The 25,365-nt window shown below is 47.5% G+C and overlaps 1 protein-coding gene and 1 long non-coding RNA gene across 4 annotated transcripts; one reads left to right on the top strand and one right to left on the bottom strand.

Moving 5' to 3' along the window:
- Positions 1-2,603: 2,603 nt before the first annotated feature.
- Positions 2,604-4,916, bottom strand: LOC148220557 (uncharacterized). Of its 2 annotated transcripts, XR_015798742.1 has the most exons (3): positions 4,017-4,916; positions 3,933-3,974; positions 2,604-3,891 (listed from the first exon to the last, which is right to left on the bottom strand). It is a non-coding gene; the product is annotated as an uncharacterized LOC148220557 (long non-coding RNA). The 2 variants fall into 2 exon arrangements; XR_015798741.1 differs by having other exon boundaries at positions 3,933-4,916.
- A 1,279-nt stretch (positions 4,917-6,195) lies between these two features.
- Positions 6,196-22,016, top strand: SAE1 (SUMO1 activating enzyme subunit 1). 2 transcript variants are annotated; one of them, XM_088155143.1, is made up of 11 exons: positions 6,196-7,122; positions 7,760-7,871; positions 8,591-8,764; positions 10,067-10,209; positions 10,883-10,982; positions 12,729-12,825; positions 20,439-20,583; positions 21,196-21,265; positions 21,359-21,436; positions 21,521-21,563; positions 21,700-22,016. In XM_088155143.1, exons 1-10 carry the CDS (start codon positions 7,022-7,024, stop codon positions 21,536-21,538), a joined length of 1,038 nt encoding a protein of 345 aa, XP_088011269.1. In that variant the 5' UTR covers positions 6,196-7,021; the 3' UTR covers positions 21,539-21,563; positions 21,700-22,016. The 2 variants fall into 2 exon arrangements, with proteins under 2 accessions (XP_088011269.1, XP_088011270.1); XM_088155144.1 differs by having other exon boundaries at positions 21,521-21,578; positions 21,767-22,016.
- The last annotated feature ends 3,349 nt before the right edge of the window (positions 22,017-25,365 follow it).

Here is a 25,365-nt window from a genome sequence, read left to right as displayed (position 1 = left end):
TAAAAAATGGGATTTTTTTGGGGAAAAATGGGATTTTTAGAAGGATTTTGGGAGGAAAAATGGAGATTTTTGGGGGAAAAATGGGGATTTTTAGGGGAAAAATGGGAATTTTAGGGGGGAAAATGGGACTTTTAGAAGGATTTTGGGAGGAAAAATGGGGATTTTGGGGGGATTTTAGGGGGTAAATGGGGATTTTAGATCCTAGTCCAGCTCGCCCTCCTCCAGCTCGCCGTCCTCCCCTGCGGGACAAAATATTAAAAAAAAATGAGGTTTCAGAGGGGTTTTAGGGGGAAAAATGAGGGTTTTAGGGGAAAAAATGGAAAAAAAAACGGGGTTTTTACGGGAAAAAATGGGAATTTTAGGGGAAAAAATGGGGGTTTTAGGAGAAAGAAATTGAAATTTTAGGGGTTTTGGGGGGAAAAATGGGGATTTTAGATCCTAGTCCAGCTCGCCGTCCTCCCTGGGGGTTAAAATATAAAAATTTTGGGGTTTAGGAGAGAAAATGGGGGGAAAATGGGAAAAAATGGGGTTTTTTGGTGGAAAAATGGGAATTTTCTGGGGATTTTTGGAGGAAAAATGGGAATTTTAGGAGGAAAAATGGGATTTTTTTGGAGAAAAACGGGATTTTTTTGGGGAAAAATGGGAATTTTAGGGGGAAAATGGGACTTTTAGAAGGATTTTGGGAGGAAAAATGTGAATTTTGGGGGGATTTTAGGGGGTAAATGGGGATTTTAGATCCTAGTCCAGCTCGCCCTCCTCCAGCTCGCCGTCCTCCCTGGGGGTTAAAATATAAAAAAAATGAGGTTTCAGAGGGGTTTTAGGAGAAAAAATGGGGTTTTTAGGGGAAAAAATGGAAAAAAACCGGGGTTTTTTGGAGGAAAAATGGGATTTTTTAGGAGGAAAAATGGGAATTTTGGGGGGATTTTAGGGAGTAAATGGGGATTTTAGATCCTAGTCCAGCTCGCCCTCCTCCAGCTCGCCGTCCTCCCTGGGGGTTAAAATATAAAAAAAAATGAGGTTTCAGAGGGGTTTTAGGAGAAAAAATGGGGTTTTTAGGGGAAAAAATGGAAAAAAACCGGGGTTTTTAGGGGAAAAAATGGGATTTTTAGGGGAAAAAATGGGATTTTTTTGGGGAAAAATGGGATTTTTAGAAGGATTTTGGGAGGAAAAAATGGGGATTTTGGGGGATTTTTGGGGGAAAAATGGGGATTTTAGATCCTAGTCCAGCTCGCCCTCCTCCCTGAGGGTTAAATAAAATAAAAATATTGGGGTTTAGGGAGGAAAATGAAAAAAAAATGGGGGTTTTTGGGGGAAAAATGTGGAAAAAATGGGGTTTTTGGGGGGAAAAATGTGGAAAAAATTGGGTTTTTGGGGGGAAAAATGTGGAAAAAATGGGGTTTTTGGGGGGAAAAATGAGAATTTTGTGAGGAAAAATGGGGATTTTAAGAGGGAAAATGGGAATTATCTGGGGATTTTTGGAAGAAAAATGGGAATTTTGGGGGGATTTTAGGGGGAAAATGGGGATTTTAGGAGGATTTTAGGGGGAAAAAATGGGAATTTTTGTGGGGAAAATGGGAATTTTGTGAGGTTTTTTTGGAGAAAAAACGGGATTTTTTGGGGGGGAAAATGGGGATTATTGGGGCAAAAAAATGGGAATTTTCTGGGGGTTTTTGGAGGAAAAACGGGAATTTTAGGGAGAAAAAATGGGAATTTTCTGCGGTTTTTTGGAAAAAAAAAAGGGATTTTGGGGGGAAAAAATGGGATTTTTTTGGAGGGAAAAATGGGATTTTTTTGGAGGGAAAAATGGGAATTTTAGGGGGAAAAAAGGGAATTTTGTGAGAATTCACATCTGGGCACAGCTGGAGGGGGCAGGGGGGCGGGAGCTGCTTTTTGTCACTTTTTTGGGGGGGATATTTTGGATTTTTTTTTGGCTTTTTACCACTTTTTTTTTGCTTTTTTTTTCGCTTTTTTTTTGAGTTTTTTGGGGTTTTTTTTCTTTGCTTTTTACCACCTTTTTTGGGGATTTTTAAGATTTTTTTTTTGCTTTTTTTCTTTGCTTTTTGCCACTTTTTTTTCTTTTTTTTTTCTTTTTTTTTTTTGTTTTTTACCACATTTTTGCTTTTTTTTTTTTCTTTTTACCGCTTTTTTCCTTAATTTTTTTTTTACTCTTCTGGGTTTTTTCTTGCTTTTTTGGGTTTTTTTTTCTTTTTTTTTCTTTGCTTTTTCCCACTTTTCTTGGCTTTTTTTTTTTGCTTCTCACCACATTTTTGGGGCTTTTTTCTGTTTTTTTTTTTCTGTTTTTTTGTTTTTTTCTTTGCTTTCCACCACATTTTTTCTCACTATTTTTTTCCTTTTTTTTTTACTTTTTCCAGCTTTTTTTTTCCACTTTTTTTTTGCTTTTTTAACGATTTTTTTTTTTTTACATTCCACCACTTTTTTCCTTTTTTTTAACAATTTTTTCACAATTTTCACACTTTTTTTTTTTCCCAGCCACTTCCAACTTTCTTTTTTTTTTTTTTTCTCGTGTAGAAATTCCCTTTTTTGGTTTTTTTTTTTTACAAATTTCTCTTTTTTTGGAGTGGGAATTTGTGTGCTTTTGTAACTTTTTCTTTTTTTGGGTTTTTTTTGGGGAAATTCTGCTTGGTTTGGGACACTTGGGGGAATTTTTTACACTTGGGAATTGTGGAGGGGAACAAAACACCAAAAATTCACAAAATTTCCAATTTTTTTTTCACTCCTTTCCCACCCTAAACCCCAAAATTCCCTGAATTTTTTTTTTTTCCCAACAAAACCCCCCCAAAAATCCCCAAATTTAATTTTTTTAAAGGAATATTCCCAAACCTCCCTTAATTTGATTTTTTTTCCCCTAAAAATGCCCCAAAAATTCCCTTTTTTCACCTTTTTTTCCTAAAATTGCCCCAAAATTTCCTAAATTTCTCTTTTTTCACCCCTAAAAAATCCCAAATTTCCCTTTTTTCCTAAAATTACCCCAAAATTTCCTAAATTTCTCTTCTTCCCCCTAAAAAATCCAAAAAATTTCCCTTTTTTCACCTTTTTTCCCTAAAACTGCCCCAAAATTCCCTGAATTTCTCTTTTTTCCCCTAAAAAAAAACCCCAAAATTCCCTTTTTTCCTTATTTTTTTCTAAAAATAACCCAAAATTCCCTGAATTTCTCATTTTTCCCCCAAAAAAGACCCAAAAAGTTCCTTTTTTTCTAAAATTACCCAAAACTCCCTGAATTTCTCTTTTCTTACCTAAAAAATTATCCCCAAATTCCCTTATTTTACTTTTTTAATAAAAAATAACCCCAAATTTTCTGATTTTACCTTTTTTTCCCCTAAAAAATTCCCTGAATTTCCTTTTTTTCCTCCCAAAAATTCCCTGATTTTTATTTTTTCCCCATTTTTTTCCACATTATTTATATTAAATCACAATAAAAAATGAGAATAAAGGAAATGGCTCCAAATTCTGGTGGGGAAGGGGCACAAAAAGAGAATTTGGGGGCAGATTTGGAGATTTTGGAACATTTTAAATCCTGAGCCCAATTTAGGGGAGGATTTAAAGAAATAAATTTAATTTTAATTAAAGAATAAAGAACTTATTAAAATCAACACACCCCAAAAAAAGGGGTTAAAAATCTCGTAAAAAAATTAAATTTTAATTTTTCCTAAAAAGGAATTAATTTCTCCCAAAAATAAATCCCTTAAAAAAATTAAATTGCCCCAAAATTTGAAATTTTATTTTTTTCTAAAGAGGGATTAACCCCCCCTAAAACAAATAAAATTTAAAAAAAACCCCAAAAATTTAAAAATAAATAAAATTAATAAAAATTAATTCCACCACCTAAAAATCTCCAAAAGTGGGAACACTCCCAGCACCCCCAAAAATGACCTAAAATCCCCAAAAATGACCTAAAATCACCCAAAAATGACCCAAAATCCCCCAAAAATGACCTAAAATCACCCAAAAATGACCTAAACTCCCCCAAAAATGACCTAAAATTGCCCCAAAATCACCTCAAACCTCCCCAAAATTACCTAAAATCCTGAAAAATTATCTAAAATTGCCCCAAAAATGACCTAAAATCCCCCCAAATTCCCTCCTCTTCCTCCTCAGAGCCCCCCTGAGGGGTCACCCCCATCTTCCTCTTCTTCCTCTTCTTCCTCAGACCCCCCCCAAAATCCCCCTCAGGTCCTTCCTCACCCTCCTCTTCCTCCTCAAATCCCCCTCAGGGCCTTCCTCACCCTCCTCTTCCTCCCCTAAATCCCCCTCAGGTCCTTCCTCACCCTCCTCTTCCTCCTCAAATCCCCCTCAGGGCCTTCCTCACCCTCCTCTTCCTCCTCAAATCCCCCTCAGGGCCTTCCTCACCCTCCTCAAATTCCCTTCAGGCTCTTCCTCCCCCCTCAGATCCTTCTTCCTCCTCCTCTTCCTCCTCAAATCCGCCTCAGAACCTTCCCCTAAATCCCCCTCAGGCCCTTCCTCACCCTCCTCTTCCTCCTCAAATCCCCCTCAGGCCCTTCCTCACCCTCCTCTTCCTCCTCAAATCCCCCTCAGGGCCTTCCTCACCTTCCTCTTCCTCCCCTAAATCCCCCTCAGATCCTTCTTCCTCCTCAAATCCCCCTCAGGCCCTTCCTCCTCCTCTTCCTCCTCAAATCCCCCTCAGAACCTTCTTCACCCTCCTCAAATTCTCCTCAGGCCCTTCCTCTTCCTCCTCCTCAGAACCCTCCCCTAAATCCCCCTCAGGGCCTTCCTCACCCTCCTCTTCCTGCCTCAAATCCCCCTCAGGGCCTTCCTCACCTTCCTCTTCCTCCTCAAATCCCCCTCAGAACCTTCCCTAAATCCCCCTCAGGTCCTTCCTCATCTTCCTCTTCAAATCCCCCTCAGGGCCTTCCTCCTCCTCTTCCTCTTCAAATCCCCCTCAGAACCTTCCCCTAAATCCCCCTCAGGGCCTTCCTCACCCTCCTCCTCTTCCTCTTCAAATCCCCCTCAGGCCCTTCCTCACTCTCCTTTTCCAATCCCCCTCAGGCCCTTCCTCACCCTCCTCTTCTCCTCAAATCCCCCTCAGGCCCTTCCTCCTCCTCTTCCTCCTCAAATCCCCCTCAGGCCCTTCCTCACCCTCCTCCTCCTCACGAACCCCCCCCCTCCCCTCCCCTCCACCAAATCCCCCCCCACCCCGCACCTCCAGGCCCTTCCTCACCCTCCTCCTCCTCCTCAGCACCTCCCGGGGCCTCCCCCAATCCCCCTCTGACCCTTCCTCACCCTCCTCTTCCTCCCCACAGGCCTCCTCCTTCCCCCCCCCCCCCCTCCCCTCATCCCCTGGGCCCTGCCTGCCCCCCCCTCCCTCCCCTCACCCTTCCCTCCGCCGCCCCCCTCCCCAAACCTGGTCCGGCGAGCCGGACCGACCCCCAGCCACACAGAGAAGGCGCTCGGGAGAGGCGGTTACTGGACCTTTCGTCCGGGCCGTGATGGTGGCCTTGGAGCGGCGGCGGCGGCCGGGGGAGGCTGCAGCTGCCATGGCAGGACGGAGAAGGGGGAGTGCAGTGCGGGCTGGGGGGGGAAGCGGCGGCGGCGGGGGGGACACTCGGGCTCTCCACGGCCATGGGCAACGGGCAAGGGGTGGAGAACGAGGGGGCACAGTCACTGAAAAGCGCGGGGGGCTCGGCCCGGCGGCTCCTCCGCCCGCGCCCCGCGCTCCGCGCTCCGCGGGCGGACACACAAAATGGCGCCCGCCCTGAGGCAGCGCCCCCGGCGGCCGCCGGAAACAGCCGAACGCCGCCGGAAACAGCCGAGCGCAGCCTCTTCGGGTGGTGCCGAAAGCCGGCGGGGACTCGCGAAGAGCCCGTCGGGTTTTTCCGGTTGGTGCCGAGCGTTTCCGAGCGCCTCCAAAGCTCTCCGAACGCTGCCGAAGTTCTCCGAACGTTTCCGAAAGTGACGATTTCCAAACGAAAAGTTTTAGGGCGAAATTGCACAGAAATAAAACTTAATAAGGAGATTCGGAGTCTTTTCCCCCTCACGGGCTCCTCTTTTCCTACCCAAAACCCCTCCCAACCCGCGGTTGATGATTGGACTCGATGTTTCCCGAAAATCCTCTTCCCACCCGGAGTTCAGCTCGGGACAGGGATTTTCCACGCGTCACGGGATGTTTCTCCACATCCAAATGTCGCTCAACCCCCTCGAAAATGTCGCGAATTTCTTGAATTTATGGGAAAACCTGTGGAAAGTGAGAGGAGCTAGAAGGGAGTTAGGGATCTCTCTGCGACTTGGAATAAACAACACGGATTTTATAAACCGGGAGAAAACAACCCCAAAACCCCGATTTTTCTAACTATTGACGGGATTCTTCTAATTACTGACGGGATTTTTGCACCGGTGTGGCCGCTTCGTTTCTTTGGGATGGGGAAATCAAGGGATTTCCGAGAAGTTCCCCACAACTCTCCGAAGGTTTCCGAAGTTCTCCGAAGGTTAACGAAGGCGCGCTCGGAACGTTTCCGAAAGTCTGACGGAGATTGACGAAGCCCATGAGGGATGGCGGGAACGCCCGCGCTGAGAATAGGACGAGTCCATCAGAGCGCGGAAAGAGAGGGGGGAACAACACGGATTATGCCACGCGGCGCACGTTCAGCCACTCAAAACCGAAAACCGCGGCCTCGCTCCGCCACACCGGGATGAAACAACGGCAGAAAGAACCTCTGACCTTTCTTTTTCCCTGAGGGACCGCCTTACCGGGAGTGGATTCGGCGCGTCCCCCCCCCCGCACGGAGCGATTTGGAACGGTCCGCGTTTGCGCGGGCCGCTAGGGGCGCTGCGAGTTGTGTGGGGGGGGCGGCTCTGAGACACCGTGAGGGGTCTTGAGGGGTCGTGAGGGATTTTGAGTGGTCGTGAGGGGTTTTGATGGCCCGGGAAGAGCTTTGAGGTGTCGTGAGGTGCCTTGAAGGGTTCGAAAAGTCCGAGAGGCTTTGAGGGGGTCGTGAGGGGCCCTCAGTGAGGGAGGGAGGGGGGGGTCTCGGTGGTCGGCGGCGCCATGGTGGAGAAGGATGAATCGAGCCCCGGCGGCATCAGCGAGGAGGAGGCGGCTCAGTACGACCGGCAGATCCGGCTCTGGGGGCTCGAGGCCCAGAAAAGGTCGGTGGTTGTGAGGGGGGGGAGAGAACCTATCCGGGTTTGGGGGGTTCCTATAGGAGCAGGGAGGGGTCTGGAGGGTCCCACACGAGCTTGGAGGGGTCCCTGAGGGAGCCCTGTGGGGATTTTTGGGGCGCTGTTTGTATCGAGGGGGGCTGTGGAGGGGTTTGGGGGGGTCCTATAGGGGCTCCCTATAGGAGCTGAGAGGGGTCTATAGGGTCCTTGTAGGAACCGGTATTGGCTGGTGAACCCCTGGGCCTTGCTCAGCACTGGGGGGACACCCGGGGGTCACCGGGAGGGGATTTGGGGGGTCCTGAGGGACATTTGGGGGGTCCTGGATGGGATTTGGGACAGCCCGGGGTCACCAGGGTGCTGCAGCCCCTGTTTGGGGGTCTCACCTGTTCTGGGGTCTCACCTGTCCCGAGGTGCTCTGGGGGTCTCACCCCTGTTTTGGGGTGTCTCACTTGTTCTGGAGTGTTTTACCTGTTCTGGGGGGGGTCTCACCTGTTCTGTGGGGGTCTCACCTGTTTTGGGGGTCTCACCTGTTCTGTGGGGGTCTCACCTGTTCTGTGGGGGTCTCACCTGTTCTGTGGGGGTCTCACCTGTTCTGGGGGGGTCTCACCTGGCCCCATCCCCCCAGGTTACGAGCGTCTCGGGTGCTGCTGGTGGGGCTGCGTGGGCTCGGGGCCGAGGTGGCCAAAAATCTCATCCTGGCTGGGGTCAGGGGTCTCACCCTGCTGGACCATCAACAGGTGAGGGGACACACCTGGGACACACCTGGGACACACCTCGGGGTTTCCTCCTTCAGGAACAGCCCCAAAATCTGGGAATTTTTTCACTTCCATCCCCAAAATCTTGGGAATTTCTGTGCCCCGTTCCTGGGGGTCTTTTCACTCAGGAAAAAAACCCCAAAATCCAGAAATTTCACTGCCCCGTTTCTTGAGGTTTTTCCCCTCAGGAACAGCCTCAAAATCTGGGAATTCCATCCCCTCCACCCCCAAAATCCGGGAATTCCATCCCCAACCTGAAAATCTGGGAATTTTGGGTGTCCCCAGGTGTCCCCCCCCCGAGGAGGGGCGGGCTCAGTTCCTGATCCCCAAAATCCAGAAATTTCATCCCCAACACCCCCAAAACCCGATAATTTCATCCCCTCCACCCCAAAATCTGGGAATTCCAGCCCCTCCAACCCCAAAATCTGGGAATTTTTTCACTTCCACCCCCAAAATCTGGGAATTTTTGTGTCCCCCCCTCCCCCCCCGAGGAGGGGCGGGCTCAGTTCCTGATCCCCAAAATCCAGAAATTTCTTCACCTCCAACCCCAAAATCTCGGAATTTCATCCCCAACAGCCCCAAAATCTCGGAATTTCATCCCTTCCACCCCCAAAAACCGGGAATTTTTTCACTTCCACCCCCAAAATCCGGGAATTTCATCCCCTCCACCCCCAAACTGTGGGGATTTGGGGTGTCCCCAGGTGTCCCCCGAGGAGGGGCGGGCTCAGTTCCTGATCCCCGTGGGCTCCGTGGGTCGGAACCGAGCCGAGGCGTCCCTGGAGCGAGCTCAGAGCCTCAACCCCATGGTGGAGGTCAAGGCCGACCCCCAGAGCGTGGAGAGCAAACCCCACGAGTTCTTCACGCAGTTCGATGCGGTACCTGAGCCGGGGGGAGCCCCCAATTCGGGGACTGGGGGGGGATTGGGGGGGATTGGGGTGGGTTTGAGGGGGTTTGGGGGGGATTGGGGTGGGTTTGAGGGGGTTTGGGGGGGATTGGGGTGGGTTTAGGGGGGATTGGGATGGGTTTGTAGGGGATTGAGGAGGATTGGGATGGGTTTGAGAGGGTTTGGGGGGTTTGGGATGGGTTTGGGGGAGTTTGAGGAGGATTGGGATGGGTTGGAGGGGTTTGGAGGGGATTGGGGTGGGTTTGGAGGGGATTGGGATGGGTTTGGGGGGGTTTGGGATGGGTTTGAGGGGGTTTGGGGGCATTGGGGTGGGTTTGGGGGGATTGGGGTGGGTTTGAGGGGGATTGGGGGGGATTGGGATGGGTTTAGGGGAGATTGGGGTGGGTTTGGGGAGGAAATTCTGGGGGTGGAGGGGACTGGGATGGGTTTGGAGGGGATTGGGATGGGTTTGGGGAGGACTGGGAGGGGTTTGGGGGGATTGGGGGAGTTTGACAGGGGTTTGGGGGGGATTTTCAGGGGTTTAGGGGAGATTGGGATGGGTTTGGGGGGGATTTTCAGGGGTTTGGGGGGGATTGGGATGGGTTTGGGGGAGTTTGGGATGGGTTTGAGGGGGTTTAGGGGGGATTGGGGTGGGTTTGGGGGAGTTTGGGATGGGTTTGAGGGGGTTTAGGGGGGATTGGGGTGGGTTTGGGATGGGTTTGGGGGGGAAATTCTGGGTTTGGGGTGGGGTTGTTCTATTCAGGAGTGGCGTTGTCCCTTTTGGAGATCAAATTGCTCCATTTTGGGGTAGAATTGTCCCACTTTGGGATCATATTGCTCTATTTTGGGGTGGAATTGTCCCATTTTGGGATTTAATTCTTCATTTTGGGGTAGAATTGTCCAATTTTGGGGTAGAATTGTCCCACTTTGGGATCATATTGCTCTATTTTGGGGTAGAATTGTCCCATTTTGGGATTCAATTCCCCATTTTGGGGTAAAATCCCCTCATTTTGGGATAGAATTGTCCCATTTTGGGATTCAATTCCCCATTTTGGGGTAGAATCCCCCCATTTTTGGGTAGAATTGTCCCATTTTGGGATTCAATTCCCCATTTTGGGGTAAAATCCCCTCATTTTGGGACAGAATTATCCAATTTTTGGTGTAAAATCCTCCCATTTTGAGTTAAAATCCCCCCATTTTCGAGCACAATTCCCTCCTACACCCCCAACCCAGACCCCCCCACCTTTAAAACCCCCCAAAATCCACCTCTAACACCCCAAAATTCCCTCTCCAGGTGTGCCTCACCTGCTGCTCCAGGGAATCCATGGTGAGGATCAACCAAATCTGTCACAAAAACGGCATCAAATTCTTCACCGGGGACGTTTTTGGTTACCATGGTTACATGTTTGCTGACCTGGGCGACCACGAGTTCGTGGAGTGAGTTTGGGGCAGAAATCCCCCCCGGCCATGGGGGGTTTGGGGTGGTCCTGGTGAAATTCCTGGGATTTTGGGTGGTCCTGGTGGGATTTTGGGGTGTTCCTGATGAAATTCCTGGGGTTTTGGGGTGTTCCTGGTGGGATTTTGGGGTGTTCCTGGTGAAATTCCTGGGATTTTGGGTGTTCCTGATGGGATTTTGGGGTGTGCTTGATGAAATTCCTGGGATTTTGGGCTGTTCCTGACAGAATTCCTGGGATTTTGGGTGTTCCTGCCAGGATTTTGGGTGTTCTTGGTGGAATTTTCAGAATTTTGGATGTTCTTGATGGGATTTTGGGGTGTTCTTGATGGGATTTTGGGGTGTTCTTGAGGGAATTCCTGGGATTTTGGGTGTTCCTGATAGGATTTTGGGTGTTCTTGATGGAATTTTTAGATTTTTGGGCTGTTCCCCACAGAATTCCTGGGAATTTGGGCTGTTCTTGGTGGAATTTTCAGGATTTTGGGGCTGTTCTTGATGGAATTTTTGCATTTTTGGGGCTATTTTTGATGGAATTTTCAGGATTTTGGGTATTCCCGATGGAATTTTTGGATTTCTGGGCTGTTCCCGATGGAATTTTTGGATTTTTTTAGCCGTTCCTGAGGGAATTCCTGGGATTTTTTTTTTTTGTGCCCTCAGGGAGAAGCCCAAGGTGGCCAAGGCGAGCCCAGGGCTGGAGGATGGACCCGAGGCCAAACGGGCCCGGCTGGACCCAGCTGAGACCACCATGGTCAAAAAGGTGAGAGGGGAAAAAAAAATCCTGGGATTGATCCCAAAAAATCCTGGGATTGATCCCAAAAAATCTGAATTTGATCCCCAAAAAAAATCCCAAAAGTCATAAAAATCCCAAAAACCCAAACATCGCAAAAATCGAAAATCACAAAAATCCCAAATGGGCCCAGCTGAGGCCACCGTGGTCAAAAAGGTGAGAGGGGAAAAAAAAAATCCTGGGATTGATCCCAAAAAATCCTGGGATTGATCCCAAAAAATCCTGGGATTGATCCCAAAAAATCTGAATTTGATCCCAAAAAATCCTGGGATTGATCCCAAAAAATCCTGGGATTGATCCCAAAAAATCTGAATTTGATCCCAAAAAATCCTGGGATTGATCCCAAAAAATCCTGGGATTGATCCCAAAAAATCTGAATTTGATCCCCAAAAAAATCCCAAAAATCACAAAAATAAAAAAAATCCCAAAAATCCCCAATGGACCCAGCTGAGACCACCATGGTCAAAAAGGTGAGAGGGGAAAAAAAAAATCCTGGGATTGATCCCAAAAAATCCTGGGATTGATCCCAAAAATTCTGAAATTGATCCCCAAAAAAAATCCCCAAAGTCATAAAAATCGCAAAAATCGAAAATCACAAAAAATCCAAAAATCCCCAATGGGCCCAGCTGAGACCACCGTGGTCAGAAAGGTGAGAGGGGGGAAATGATCCCAAAAAAACCCAAGGTTTTTTGCCCCAAAATCCCCATTTTTTTTGCCCAAAAATCCCCGGGTTTTTTCCCCCCAATCCCATATTTTCCCCCCAATCCCATTTTTTCCCCTAAAAATCCCCATTTTTTCCCCTAAAAATCCCCATTTTTTCCCCGAAAATCCCCATTTTTTTTCCCAGAATCCCCTCCAATCCCATATTTTTTTCCCCCAATCCCATATTTTTTTCCCCCAATCCCATATTTTTTTCCCCCAATCCCCTATTTTTTCCCCAAAATCCCCATTTTTTCCCCAAAATCCCCATATTTTTTCCCTAAAATCCCCATTTTTTTTCCCAGAATCCCCTCCAATCCCATATTTATTTTCCCCCCAATCCCATATTTATTTTCCCCCAATCCCATATTTTTTCTCCCTAAAAATCCCCATTTTTTTTGCTGAAAAATCCCCATTTTTTCCCCCAAAATCCCCATTTTTTCCCTGAAAATCCCCATTTTTTTTCCCAGAATCCCCTCCAATCCCATATTTTTCCCCCCAATCCCATTTTTTATCCCCCAATCCCATATTTTTTTCCCCAAAATCCCCATTTTTCCCCCAAAATCCCCATTTTTTCCCCAAAATCCCCATTTTTTCCCCAAAAATCCCCATTTTTCCCCCAAAATCCCCATTTTTTCCCTGAAAATCTCCATTTTTTTCCCAGAATCCCCTCCAATCCCATATTTTTTCCCAAAATCCCCATTTTTTCCCCAAAAATCCCCATATTTATTTTCCCCCAATCCCATATTTTTTTCCCCAAAATCCCATATTTTTTTCCCCTAAAAATCCCCATTTTTCCCCAAAAATCCCCATTTTTTCCCCAAAAACCCCCATTTTTTTACCCTAAAAATCCCTTTTTTTCTCCCTAAAAATCCCATTTTTTCCCCAAAAATCCCCATATTTTATCCCCCAATCCCATATTTTATCCCCCAATCCCACATTTCCCCCCAATCCCATATTTTTCCCCCCAATCCCATATTTTATCCCCCAAAATCCCAATTTTCCCTCCCCACCCAGCGCCTGCAGTTCTGTTCCCTGCGCGAGGCCCTGGCCGTGCACTGGAGGGGGGAGGAGGCGCCGGCCAGAACGGCCCCGGGATATTTCCTGCTGCACGGTGGGTGAGGAAAAATAAAATATTGGGGGAAAAATAAAATTTATTATGGGGGGAAAATAATTTATTCTGGGGAAAAAATAAATTTGGGGGGAAGAGAAATTGATTTGGGGGGGAAAAAAGTGGATTTGGGAGGGAAAAAAGTGGATTTGTAGGGGGGAAAATTGAGTTTATTGGGGAAAAATTGGATTTATTGGGGGGAAAATTGAATTTATTGGGGGAAAAATGTGGATTTATGGGGGAAAAAGTGGATTTATTGGGGAAAAATTGAATTTATTGGGGGAAAAAAGTGGATTTATTGGAAAGAAATTGAATTTATTGCAGGGGAAAAAGTGGATTTATTGGGAAAAGTGGATTTATTGGGAAAAGTGGGTTTATTGGGAAAATGTGGATTTATGGGAGAAAATGTGGATTTATTGGGAAAAATGGGGATTTATTGGGGAAAATGTGGATTTATTGGGAAAAGTGGGTTTATTGGGGAAAATGTGGATTTATTGGGGAAAAAGTGGATTTATTGGGGGGAAAAAAGTGGATTTATGGGGGAAAAAGTGGATTTATTGGGAAAAATGTGGATTTATTGGGGGAAAAAGTGGATTTATTGGGGAAAAATTGAATTTATTGGGGGGAAAAAAGGGGATTTATTGGGAAAAAAGTGGATTTATTGGTGGAAAATGTGGATTTATTGGGAAAAAAGTGGATTTATTGGGAAAAATGGGGATTTATTGGGAAAAGTGGGTTTATTGGGAAAAATGGGGATTTATGGGAGAAAATGTGGATTTATTGGGAAAAATGTGGGTTTATTGGGAAAAAATTGAATTTATTGCAGGGGAAAAAGTGGATTTATTGGGAAAAAATTGAATTTAGTGGGGGAAAAAAGTGGATTTATTGGGAAAAATGTGGGTTTATTGGGAAAAATTGAATTTAGTGGGGGAAAAATGTGGATTTATGGGGGAAAAAGTGGATTTATTGGGAAAAATGTGGATTTATTGGGGGAAAATGTGGATTTATTGGGAAAAGTGGGTTTATTGGGAAAAATGTGGATTTATTGGGAAAAAAGTTGATTTATTGGGGAAAAATTGAATTTATTGGGGAAAAAAATTGAATTTCTTGGGAAAAGAGTGAAATTGTGGGGAAAAATTTTGAATTTGGGGGGAAAAATGTGAGAGTGACAATGTCCCAATGGTGACACAGTGACAGTGACACAGTGACAGTGACACAGTGACAGTGACACAGTGACACAGTGACAGTGACACAGTGACAGTGACACAGTGACAGTGACACAGTGACACAGTGACAGTGACACAGTGACACAGTGACAGTGACACAGTGACACAGTGACACAGTGACAGTGACACAGTGACACAGTGACACAGTGACACAGTGACAGTGACACAGTGACACAGTGACAGTGACACAGTGACAGTGACACAGTGACAGTGACACAGTGACAGTGACACAGTGACAGTGACAGTGACAGTGACACAGTGACACAGTGACAGTGACACAGTGACAGTGACACAGTGACAGTGACACAGTGACAGTGACAGTGACACAGTGACAGTGACACAGTGACAGTGACACAGTGACAGTGACACAGTGACACAGTGACACAGTGACAGTGACAGTGACACAGTGACAGTGACACAGTGACACAGTGACACAGTGACACAGTGACAGTGACACAGTGACACAGTGACAGTGACACAGTGACACAGTGACACAGTGACAGTGACACAGTGACACAGTGACAGTGACACAGTGACAGTGACACAGTGACAGTGACACAGTGACAGTGACACAGTGACACAGTGACACAGTGACACAGTGACAGTGACACAGTGACACAGTGACAGTGACACAGTGACAGTGACACAGTGACAGTGACACAGTGACACAGTGACACAGTGACAGTGACACAGTGACAGTGACACAGTGACAGTGACACAGTGACACAGTGACACAGTGACACAGTGACACAGTGACACAGTGACACAGTGACAGTGACACAGTGACAGTGACACAGTGACACAGTGACAGTGACACAGTGACACAGTGACAGTGACACAGTGACAGTGACACAGTGACACAGTGACAGTGACACAGTGACACAGTGACACAGTGACACAGTGACAGTGACACAGTGACACAGTGACAGTGACACAGTGACACAGTGACACAGTGACAGTGACACAGTGACAGTGACAGTGACACAGTGACAGTGACACAGTGACACAGTGACAGTGACACAGTGACAGTGACACAGTGACACAGTGACAGTGACAGTGACAGTGACGGTGACACAGTGACAGTGACACAGTGACACAGTGACAGTGACACAGTGACAGTGACACAGTGACACAGTGACACAGTGACAGTGACAGTGACGGTGACACAGTGACAGTGACACAGTGACACAGTGACAGTGACACAGTGACAGTGACACAGTGACACAGTGACACAGTGACAGTGACACAGTGACACAGTGACAGTGACACAGTGACAGTGACACAGTGACAGTGACAGTGACACAGTGACAGTGACAGTGACGGTGACACAGTGACAGTGACACAGTGACACAGTGACAGTGACACAGTGACACAGTGACAGTGACACAGTGACAGTGACACAGTGACAGTGACACAGTGACAGTGACACAGTGACAGTGACACAGTGACAGTGACAGTGACACAGTGACAGTGACAGTGACGGTGACACAGTGACAGTGACACAGTGACAGTGACACAGTGACACAGTGACACAGTGACACAGTGACAGTGACACAGTGACACAGTGACAGTGACACAGTGACAGTGACACAGTGACAGTGACACAGTGACACAGTGACACAGTGACACAGTGACAGTGACAGTGACACAGTGACACAGTGACAGTGACACAGTGACACAGTGACACAGTGACACAGTGACAGTGACACAGTGACAGTGACACAGTGACACAGTGACAGTGACACAGTGACACAGTGACACAGTGACAGTGACACAGTGACACAGTGACAGTGACACAGTGACAGTGACACAGTGACAGTGACACAGTGACACAGTGACACAGTGACAGTGACAGTGACACAGTGACACAGTGACAGTGACACAGTGACACAGTGACACAGTGACAGTGACAGTGACACAGTGACACAGTGACAGTGACACAGTGACACAGTGACAGTGACACAGTGACAGTGACACAGTGACAGTGACACAGTGACAGTGACACAGTGACACAGTGACACAGTGACACAGTGACAGTGACACAGTGACAGTGACAGTGACACAGTGACAGTGACACAGTGACACAGTGACAGTGACACAGTGACAGTGACACAGTGACAGTGACACAGTGACACAGTGACAGTGACACAGTGACACAGTGACACAGTGACAGTGACAGTGACACAGTGACACAGTGACAGTGACAGTGACACAGTGACAGTGACACAGTGACACAGTGACAGTGACACAGTGACACAGTGACAGTGACACAGTGACAGTGACACAGTGACAGTGACACAGTGACAGTGACACAGTGACACAGTGACACAGTGACACAGTGACACAGTGACAGTGACAGTGACACAGTGACAGTGACACAGTGACACAGTGACAGTGACAGTGACACAGTGACAGTGACACAGTGACAGTGACACAGTGACACAGTGACAGTGACACAGTGACAGTGACACAGTGACACAGTGACAGTGACACAGTGACAGTGACACAGTGACACAGTGACAGTGACACAGTGACACAGTGACAGTGACACAGTGACAGTGACACAGTGACAGTGACACAGTGACACAGTGACAGTGACACAGTGACAGTGACACAGTGACAGTGACAGTGACACAGTGACAGTGACAGTGACGGTGACACAGTGACAGTGACACAGTGACAGTGACACAGTGACAGTGACACAGTGACACAGTGACACAGTGACACAGTGACAGTGACACAGTGACACAGTGACAGTGACACAGTGACAGTGACACAGTGACAGTGACACAGTGACAGTGACACAGTGACACAGTGACACAGTGACACAGTGACACAGTGACAGTGACAGTGACACAGTGACACAGTGACAGTGACACAGTGACACAGTGACACAGTGACACAGTGACAGTGACACAGTGACACAGTGACACAGTGACAGTGACACAGTGACAGTGACAGTGACACAGTGACAGTGACACAGTGACAGTGACACAGTGACAGTGACACAGTGACACAGTGACACAGTGACAGTGACAGTGACACAGTGACACAGTGACAGTGACACAGTGACACAGTGACACAGTGACACAGTGACAGTGACACAGTGACACAGTGACACAGTGACAGTGACACAGTGACAGTGACAGTGACACAGTGACAGTGACACAGTGACACAGTGACAGTGACACAGTGACAGTGACAGTGACACAGTGACAGTGACACAGTGACACAGTGACACAGTGACAGTGACAGTGACACAGTGACACAGTGACAGTGACAGTGACACAGTGACAGTGACACAGTGACACAGTGACAGTGACACAGTGACACAGTGACAGTGACACAGTGACAGTGACACAGTGACAGTGACACAGTGACACAGTGACACAGTGACACAGTGACAGTGACAGTGACACAGTGACAGTGACACAGTGACAGTGACAGTGACACAGTGACAGTGACACAGTGACAGTGACACAGTGACACAGTGACAGTGACACAGTGACAGTGACACAGTGACACAGTGACAGTGACAGTGACACAGTGACACAGTGACACAGTGACACAGTGACAGTGACAGTGACGGTGACACAGTGACAGTGACACAGTGACAGTGACACAGTGACAGTGACACAGTGACAGTGACACAGTGACACAGTGACACAGTGACAGTGACACAGTGACAGTGACACAGTGACAGTGACACAGTGACAGTGACAGTGACACAGTGACAGTGACACAGTGACAGTGACACAGTGACACAGTGACACAGTGACAGTGACAGTGACACAGTGACAGTGACACAGTGACACAGTGACACAGTGACACAGTGACAGTGACACAGTGACACAGTGACAGTGACAGTGACACAGTGACAGTGACACAGTGACAGTGACAGTGACACAGTGACAGTGACAGTGACGGTGACACAGTGACAGTGACACAGTGACAGTGACACAGTGACACAGTGACACAGTGACACAGTGACAGTGACACAGTGACACAGTGACAGTGACACAGTGACAGTGACACAGTGACAGTGACACAGTGACACAGTGACACAGTGACACAGTGACAGTGACAGTGACACAGTGACACAGTGACAGTGACACAGTGACACAGTGACACAGTGACACAGTGACAGTGACACAGTGACAGTGACACAGTGACACAGTGACAGTGACACAGTGACACAGTGACACAGTGACAGTGACACAGTGACACAGTGACAGTGACACAGTGACAGTGACACAGTGACAGTGACACAGTGACACAGTGACACAGTGACAGTGACAGTGACACAGTGACACAGTGACAGTGACACAGTGACACAGTGACACAGTGACACAGTGACAGTGACAGTGACACAGTGACACAGTGACAGTGACACAGTGACACAGTGACAGTGACACAGTGACAGTGACACAGTGACAGTGACATTGTGACAGTGACACAGTGACACAGTGACACAGTGACACAGTGACAGTGACACAGTGACAGTGACAGTGACACAGTGACAGTGACACAGTGACACAGTGACAGTGACACAGTGACAGTGACACAGTGACAGTGACACAGTGACACAGTGACAGTGACACAGTGACACAGTGACACAGTGACAGTGACAGTGACACAGTGACACAGTGACAGTGACAGTGACACAGTGACAGTGACACAGTGACACAGTGACAGTGACACAGTGACACAGTGACAGTGACACAGTGACAGTGACACAGTGACAGTGACACAGTGACAGTGACACAGTGACACAGTGACACAGTGACACAGTGACACAGTGACAGTGACAGTGACACAGTGACAGTGACACAGTGACACAGTGACAGTGACAGTGACACAGTGACAGTGACACAGTGACAGTGACACAGTGACACAGTGACAGTGACACAGTGACAGTGACACAGTGACACAGTGACAGTGACACAGTGACAGTGACACAGTGACACAGTGACAGTGACACAGTGACACAGTGACAGTGACACAGTGACAGTGACACAGTGACAGTGACACAGTGACACAGTGACAGTGACACAGTGACAGTGACACAGTGACAGTGACAGTGACACAGTGACAGTGACAGTGACGGTGACACAGTGACAGTGACACAGTGACAGTGACACAGTGACACAGTGACAGTGACAGTGACACAGTGACAGTGACACAGTGACAGTGACACAGTGACACAGTGACACAGTGACAGTGACACAGTGACAGTGACACAGTGACAGTGACACAGTGACAGTGACGGTGACACAGTGACAGTGACACAGTGACAGTGACACAGTGACAGTGACACAGTGACAGTGACACAGTGACACAGTGACACAGTGACACAGTGACAGTGACAGTGACACAGTGACAGTGACACAGTGACACAGTGACACAGTGACACAGTGACAGTGACACAGTGACAGTGACACAGTGACACAGTGACACAGTGACACAGTGACACAGTGAGACAGTGACAGTGACACAGTGACACAGTGACAGTGACAGTGACACAGTGACAGTGACACAGTGACACAGTGACAGTGACACAGTGACAGTGACACAGTGACAGTGACAGTGACACAGTGACAGTGACACAGTGACACAGTGACAGTGACACAGTGACACAGTGACACAGTGACACAGTGACAGTGACACAGTGACACAGTGACAGTGACAGTGACACAGTGACAGTGACACAGTGACACAGTGACAGTGACACAGTGACACAGTGACACAGTGACACAGTGACAGTGACACAGTGACAGTGACACAGTGACACAGTGACAGTGACACAGTGACACAGTGACAGTGACACAGTGACACAGTGACAGTGACAGTGACACAGTGACAGTGACACAGTGACACAGTGACACAGTGACAGTGACACAGTGACAGTGACACAGTGACACAGTGACACAGTGACAGTGACACAGTGACAGTGACACAGTGACACAGTGACAGTGACACAGTGACACAGTGACACAGTGACACAGTGACAGTGACACAGTGACAGTGACACAGTGACAGTGACACAGTGACACAGTGACAGTGACACAGTGACAGTGACACAGTGACAATCACAGTCACACAGTCACACAGTGACAATCACACAGTCACAGTCCCACAGTCACACAGTCACAGTGACAGTGACACAGTGACAGTGACACAGTGACAGTGACACAGTGACACAGTGACACAGTGACACAGTGACAGTGACACAGTGACACAGTGACACAGTGACAGTGACACAGTCACACACTCACACAGTCACAGTCACACAGTCACACACTCACACAGTCACACAGTCACACACTCACACAGTCACACAGTCACACACTCACACAGTCACACACTCACACTGTCCCCTGGTGTCCCCAGTGCTGCTCCGGTTCCGCTCCCACACTGGCCGCGATCCCAGCCCCCTGCGGGCCCCCCTGGATTCTCAGCTGCTGCTGCGGCTCCGCCGGGAGGTGCTCGAGGCTCTGGGGGTTGGGGCTCAGCTGCTGCCCGAGAACTTCCACAGGTGAGCACACCTGGCATGGGGGAGGGGACAGCCACAGGTGAGCACACCTGGCATGGGGGAGGGGACAGCCACAGGTGAGCACACCTGGGACAGGGGAGGGGACACCTGGGATAGGGGAGGGGACACTTATAGGTGAGGGGACACCTGGGATAGGGGAGCACACCTGGGACAGGTGAGGGGACACCTGGAAGAGGTGAGGGACATCTGAGACAGGTGAGGGATACGTGGGACAGGTGAGGAGACATTGGGACAGGGGAGGGGACACCTGGGATAGGGGTAGGACACCTGGGATGGGTGAGGGGCACTCACAAGTTAGGGGACACCTGGGACAGGTGAGGGGACACCTGGGATAGGGGAAAGGACACCTGGGCCAGGTGAGGGGTCACTCACAGGTGAGGGGACATCCAGGTTGTCTCCGTGTCCCTCCATCCTTTCGGATTTTCCAAAGCGTTTTTTGGGGTGAAATTCTGGAGTTTTAGCGACCCCACCCCCCATTTTTTTGGGGGTAAAACCCCAGGATTTTAGGGGTGAACTCAGGGGCTTTTAGCGACCCCACCCCTCATTTTTTGGGGCGAAACCCCCTCATTTTGGGATATTTTTCCCCCCTCCCAGCTCCTGTTTCTCGGAGATGGCCCCGGTGTGCGCCGTGGTCGGGGGGGTGCTGGGCCAGGAGGTGGTCAAGGTAAGGATTTTGGGGGGGTGGGGGGAGGTCCTGAGGGGGGTCTGGGGAGGTCCCCAAAACCCTTTTAGTGACCCCTCCCCCCTCCCCCTGCAGGCTCTGTCACAGAGGGACCCCCCCCACAACAATTTCTTCTTCTTCGACGGCGTCCGGGGCCAGGGCATGGTGGAGTGCCTGGGACCCCCCCACTGAGACCCCCACAATTCGGGGAGGGGGTCTGGGGGGTCCTGGATCCCTTGGGGAGGGGGTTTGGAGTGCCTGGGACCCCCCCACTGAGCCCCCCACAATTCGGGGAGGGGGTTTGGGGGGTCCTGGATCCCTTGGGGAGGGGGTTTGGAGTGCCTGGGACCCCCCCACTGAGACCCCCACAATTCGGGGAGGGGGTCTGAGGGGTCCTGGACCCCCCCCAGGGACACCCCAGAATTTGGGGAGGGGGTCTGGGGGGTCCTGGACCCCCGCCAGGGGCACCCTAGAATTTGGGGAGGGGGTCTGAGGGGTCCTGGACCCCCCCCACGGGCACCCCAGAATTTGGGGAGGGGGTTTGGGGGGCTCAGGACCCCTTGGGGAGGGGGTTTGGGTGGTCCAGGACCCCCCCCCAGGGGCACCCCAGAATTTGGGGAGGGGGTTCGGGTGGTCCAGGACCCCCCCAGGGGCACCCCACAATTTGGGGAGGGGGTTTGGGGGTTCAGGACCCCCCCCCCCCGGGGTTTTAGGGGAGGGGGTTTGGGGTCAATAAAATTTTTCCTAGAAAATCGTGGCTGAGTTTGGGGTTGGAATTGGGGGGGGGGGGGGGGGGGAAATCGGCGACCCCAAAATCCCAGAGACCCCCCCCCAAAAATATCCCCAAAATCCCCCCAAAATATCCCCAAAATATCCCCAAATCCCTCAAAATTCCCCCAAATTTTCCCCCAAAATCCCCCAAATTACTCTCAAAATCTCCCAAAATTCCCCAAATTCCCCCAAATCCCCCCCAAAATCCCCCCAAATTGATCTCAAAATCCCCCAAAATTCCCCAAAATTCCCCCCAAAATCTTCTCAAATTCCCCAAAATCACCCCCAAAATTCTCCAAATCCTCTCCAAATTCCCCCAAAATTCCCCCAAATCTCCCCCAAATCTTCCAGATCCTCCCAAAAATCCCCCAAATTACTCTCAAAATCTCCGAAATCCCCCAAAATTCCCCCAATTCCCCCAAATTCCCCCCAAAATCTTCCCAAAATCCCCCTAAAAATCCACCCAAAATCTCTCAAATATCACAAAAATTGCCAAAATTCCCCCAAAATTCCCCCAAAAATCTTCTCAAAATTCCCCAAATCCCCCCAAAATTTCCCCAAATTACCCCAAAATCCAAATTCCTCAAAAATCCCCCAAAATCCCCCCAAAATCTCTCAAATACCCCGAAAATTCCCAAAATTTCCCCAAAAATCTTCTCAAATTCCCCCAAAATTCCCCCAAAAATCCCCACAAAATTCCCCAAATCCCCCAAAAATCGCCCAAATCCCTCCCCAGAATTTCCCCAAATTTCCCAAAATTCCCCAAAAAATCCCCACAAAATTCCCCAAATCCCCCCCAAATCCCCCCCAAAATCTCTCAAATACCCCAAAAATTCCCAAAATTTCCCCAAAAATATTCTCAAATTCCCCAAAATTCCCCCAAAATCCCCCCAAAATTCCCCAAATCCCCCCAAAATTTCCCCAAATTCCCAAAATTCCCCAAAATTCCCCCCAAATCCCCCCAAACTCCTGCTGTCACAAACGGATTTTATTGCAAACAAAAGTACAAAAAACGGCGCCCCCACCCCAAAAAAATTCCTTTACAACCCCCCCCGAAAATTCATTTACAGACCCCAAAAAAACCCGAAAAAAATTTAAATTATTTACAAAAATCCCAAAAATTTACAGAACCACCCCAAAAAAAAAAAAATTTAAATTATTTACAGGACCCTAAAAATGTACAGAACCACCCCCCCAAAAAAAAAATTTAAATTATTTACAAAAATCCCAAAAATTTACAGAACCACCCCCCAAAAAAAAAAAAATTAAATTATTTACAAAAATCTTAAAATTTACAGAACCGCCCCCCCCCACCCGAAAAAACCAAAATAAAATTAAAAATTAAAAAAAAAAATAAAAATAAATTTGTACATTTTATATACAATGTACAGCCCATGTACAGCATGTACAGCCCCGGTTTTGGGGGATTTTTTGGGATTTTTTTGGGGGGATTTTGGGGATTTTTAAAAAAAAAAATTTGGGGATTTTTAGGGATTTTTGGGGAATTTTTTTGAGGGATTTTTGGGGGTTTTTTGAGATTTTTTGGGGAATTTTTGAAGGATTTTTGGGGATTTTTTTGAAGGATTTTTGGGATTTTTTTGGATGGATTTTTTGGGATTTTTTGGAATTTTTTGAGGGATTTTTGGGGATTTTTTGGAATTTTTTGAGAAATTTTTTGTGATTTTTTTTTTTAAATTTTTTTGGGGGGGAATTTTTGGGAATTTTTTTTTTTTTTATTTTCGTTTTCATCATTTTGGGATGATGTTCCCCAAAATCCCCCATCCCTTAAAAATCCCCTTCCCCCCCTAAAAAAAAAACCAAAAAACCCCAAAAAACCAAATTTTTACCCCATTTACAACCCATGTACAAAATTTACACCCAAAAATTTTTTTTTGGGGGGGGGAGGGAAATTTTGGGGGTGTCCACCCTAAAAAAAAAAAAAAAACCAAATTTCCCCCCTCCAAAAAAAAAAAAAAAAAATTTACACCCCTTAAAAATTTACAACATTTACAAAAAAAAAAAAAATTAATTTTTTTAGTGGGGGGGATTTTCCTCATTTTTGACTTTCCCACCCCAAAAATCGAGAATTTCACCCCCCCCTTTAATTTTAAATTTTTTTTAAACCCCCCCGTTATTAAAAATTTTCACCAAAATCTTTTCATTTCAAATAAATAAATTAAATAAATTAAAAAAAAAAAAATTAATTAAAACCGCGCGGGAAAAAAAAAAAAAAAAAAAAAAAAAATCAGGAGCGAGCCGGGCGCAACCAACTCAAACCCTGGGGGGGGGGGGGGGGGGGGGGTCGGGGTGTGCTTTTGTCATTTTTTGGGGGGTTAAACCCCCTCCAGCTGCGCTTGGACGAGTCCAGGTGTTTTCTAGGTGTTGTTCAGGTGTTTTCCAGGTGTTCCCAGGTGTTTTCCAGGTGTTTTCCAGGTGTTGTCGCAGGTCAGTTCCCCCCTCTGGCCGCCAATGGCGCCACCCAGCGGAGGAGCGGCCCCCACAGCCAGGCCCGGCCCCGCCGCTGCCGCACGAGCTTTTAATTAATTAGCGATTAATTAACGCTAATTAACCGCTCAATAAATCACCCCGCACCACCCCCACACCCGGCCCCGTAAGCGGGAAAGGGAAAAAAGCGGAAAAATTCGGATTTTCCCCACAGAAAATCGGGATTTCGGCCCCGTTTTGGTCGTTTTTTGCGGGGTTTCCCTCGAAATTTTGGGGTTTTTTCCTTAAAATTTTGGGGTTTTTTTCCTCATTTTTGGGTTTTTTTATTGATTGTGAGGGGGTTTTTTGTAAATTTTGGGGTTTTTTCCGAGTTTTGGGTTTTTTTTCTGAAGTTTTTGGTGGTTTTTACTAAGTTTTGGGTTTTTTTCTAATTTTGGGGGGTTTTTTTCCCGAAGTTTTTGGATTTTTTTCCCTAAAATTTCGGGATTTTTTTTTTTTCCTCATTTTTTTGTTTTTTTTTTCCTGATTATGGGGGATTTTTTTTTCGAATTTTTCGGGGTTTTCCCCTCAATTTTTTTTCCCTAAATTTTGGGGTTTTTTATCATAATTTTTTGGGCTTTTTTCCCTAAATTTTTGGAGGATTTTTCCCAAACTTTTTGGAGTTTTTTTCCTAAAATTTCGGGGATTTTTTTCTTCATTTTTAAGGCTTTTCCATAAAGTTTCAGTTTTTTCTTAATTTTTCGGGGTTTTTCCTATTTTGGGGGTTTTTTTCCCCTAAATTTTTAGAATTTTTCCCTAAATTTTTTTGGTTTTTTCCCAAATTTGGGGGGATTTTTTTCTAATTTTTTGGGGGTTTTCCCCAAATTTTTAGAGTTTTTCCCTAAATT

The sequence above is a fragment of the Sturnus vulgaris genome, chromosome 35 (genome assembly GCF_052056855.1).
Source record: "Sturnus vulgaris isolate bStuVul1 chromosome 35, bStuVul1.hap1, whole genome shotgun sequence".
NCBI lineage: Eukaryota > Metazoa > Chordata > Aves > Passeriformes > Sturnidae > Sturnus > Sturnus vulgaris.
The sequence above is the reverse complement of the archived record's forward strand: the minus strand, read 5'-3'. Positions and strand labels throughout refer to the sequence as shown.

Excerpts from the sequence above, each read along its gene's own strand:
- SAE1 (XM_088155143.1), top strand. The coding sequence starts at position 7,022 with ATGGTGGAGAAGGATGAATCGAGCCCCGGCGGCATCAGCGAGGAGGAG. Across the intron at positions 7,123-7,759 it reads GGGCTCGAGGCCCAGAAAAG|GTTACGAGCGTCTCGGGTGC; the intron begins GTCGGTGGTTGT and ends CCATCCCCCCAG. Across the intron at positions 12,826-20,438 it reads GGGATATTTCCTGCTGCACG|TGCTGCTCCGGTTCCGCTCC; the intron begins GTGGGTGAGGAA and ends TGGTGTCCCCAG.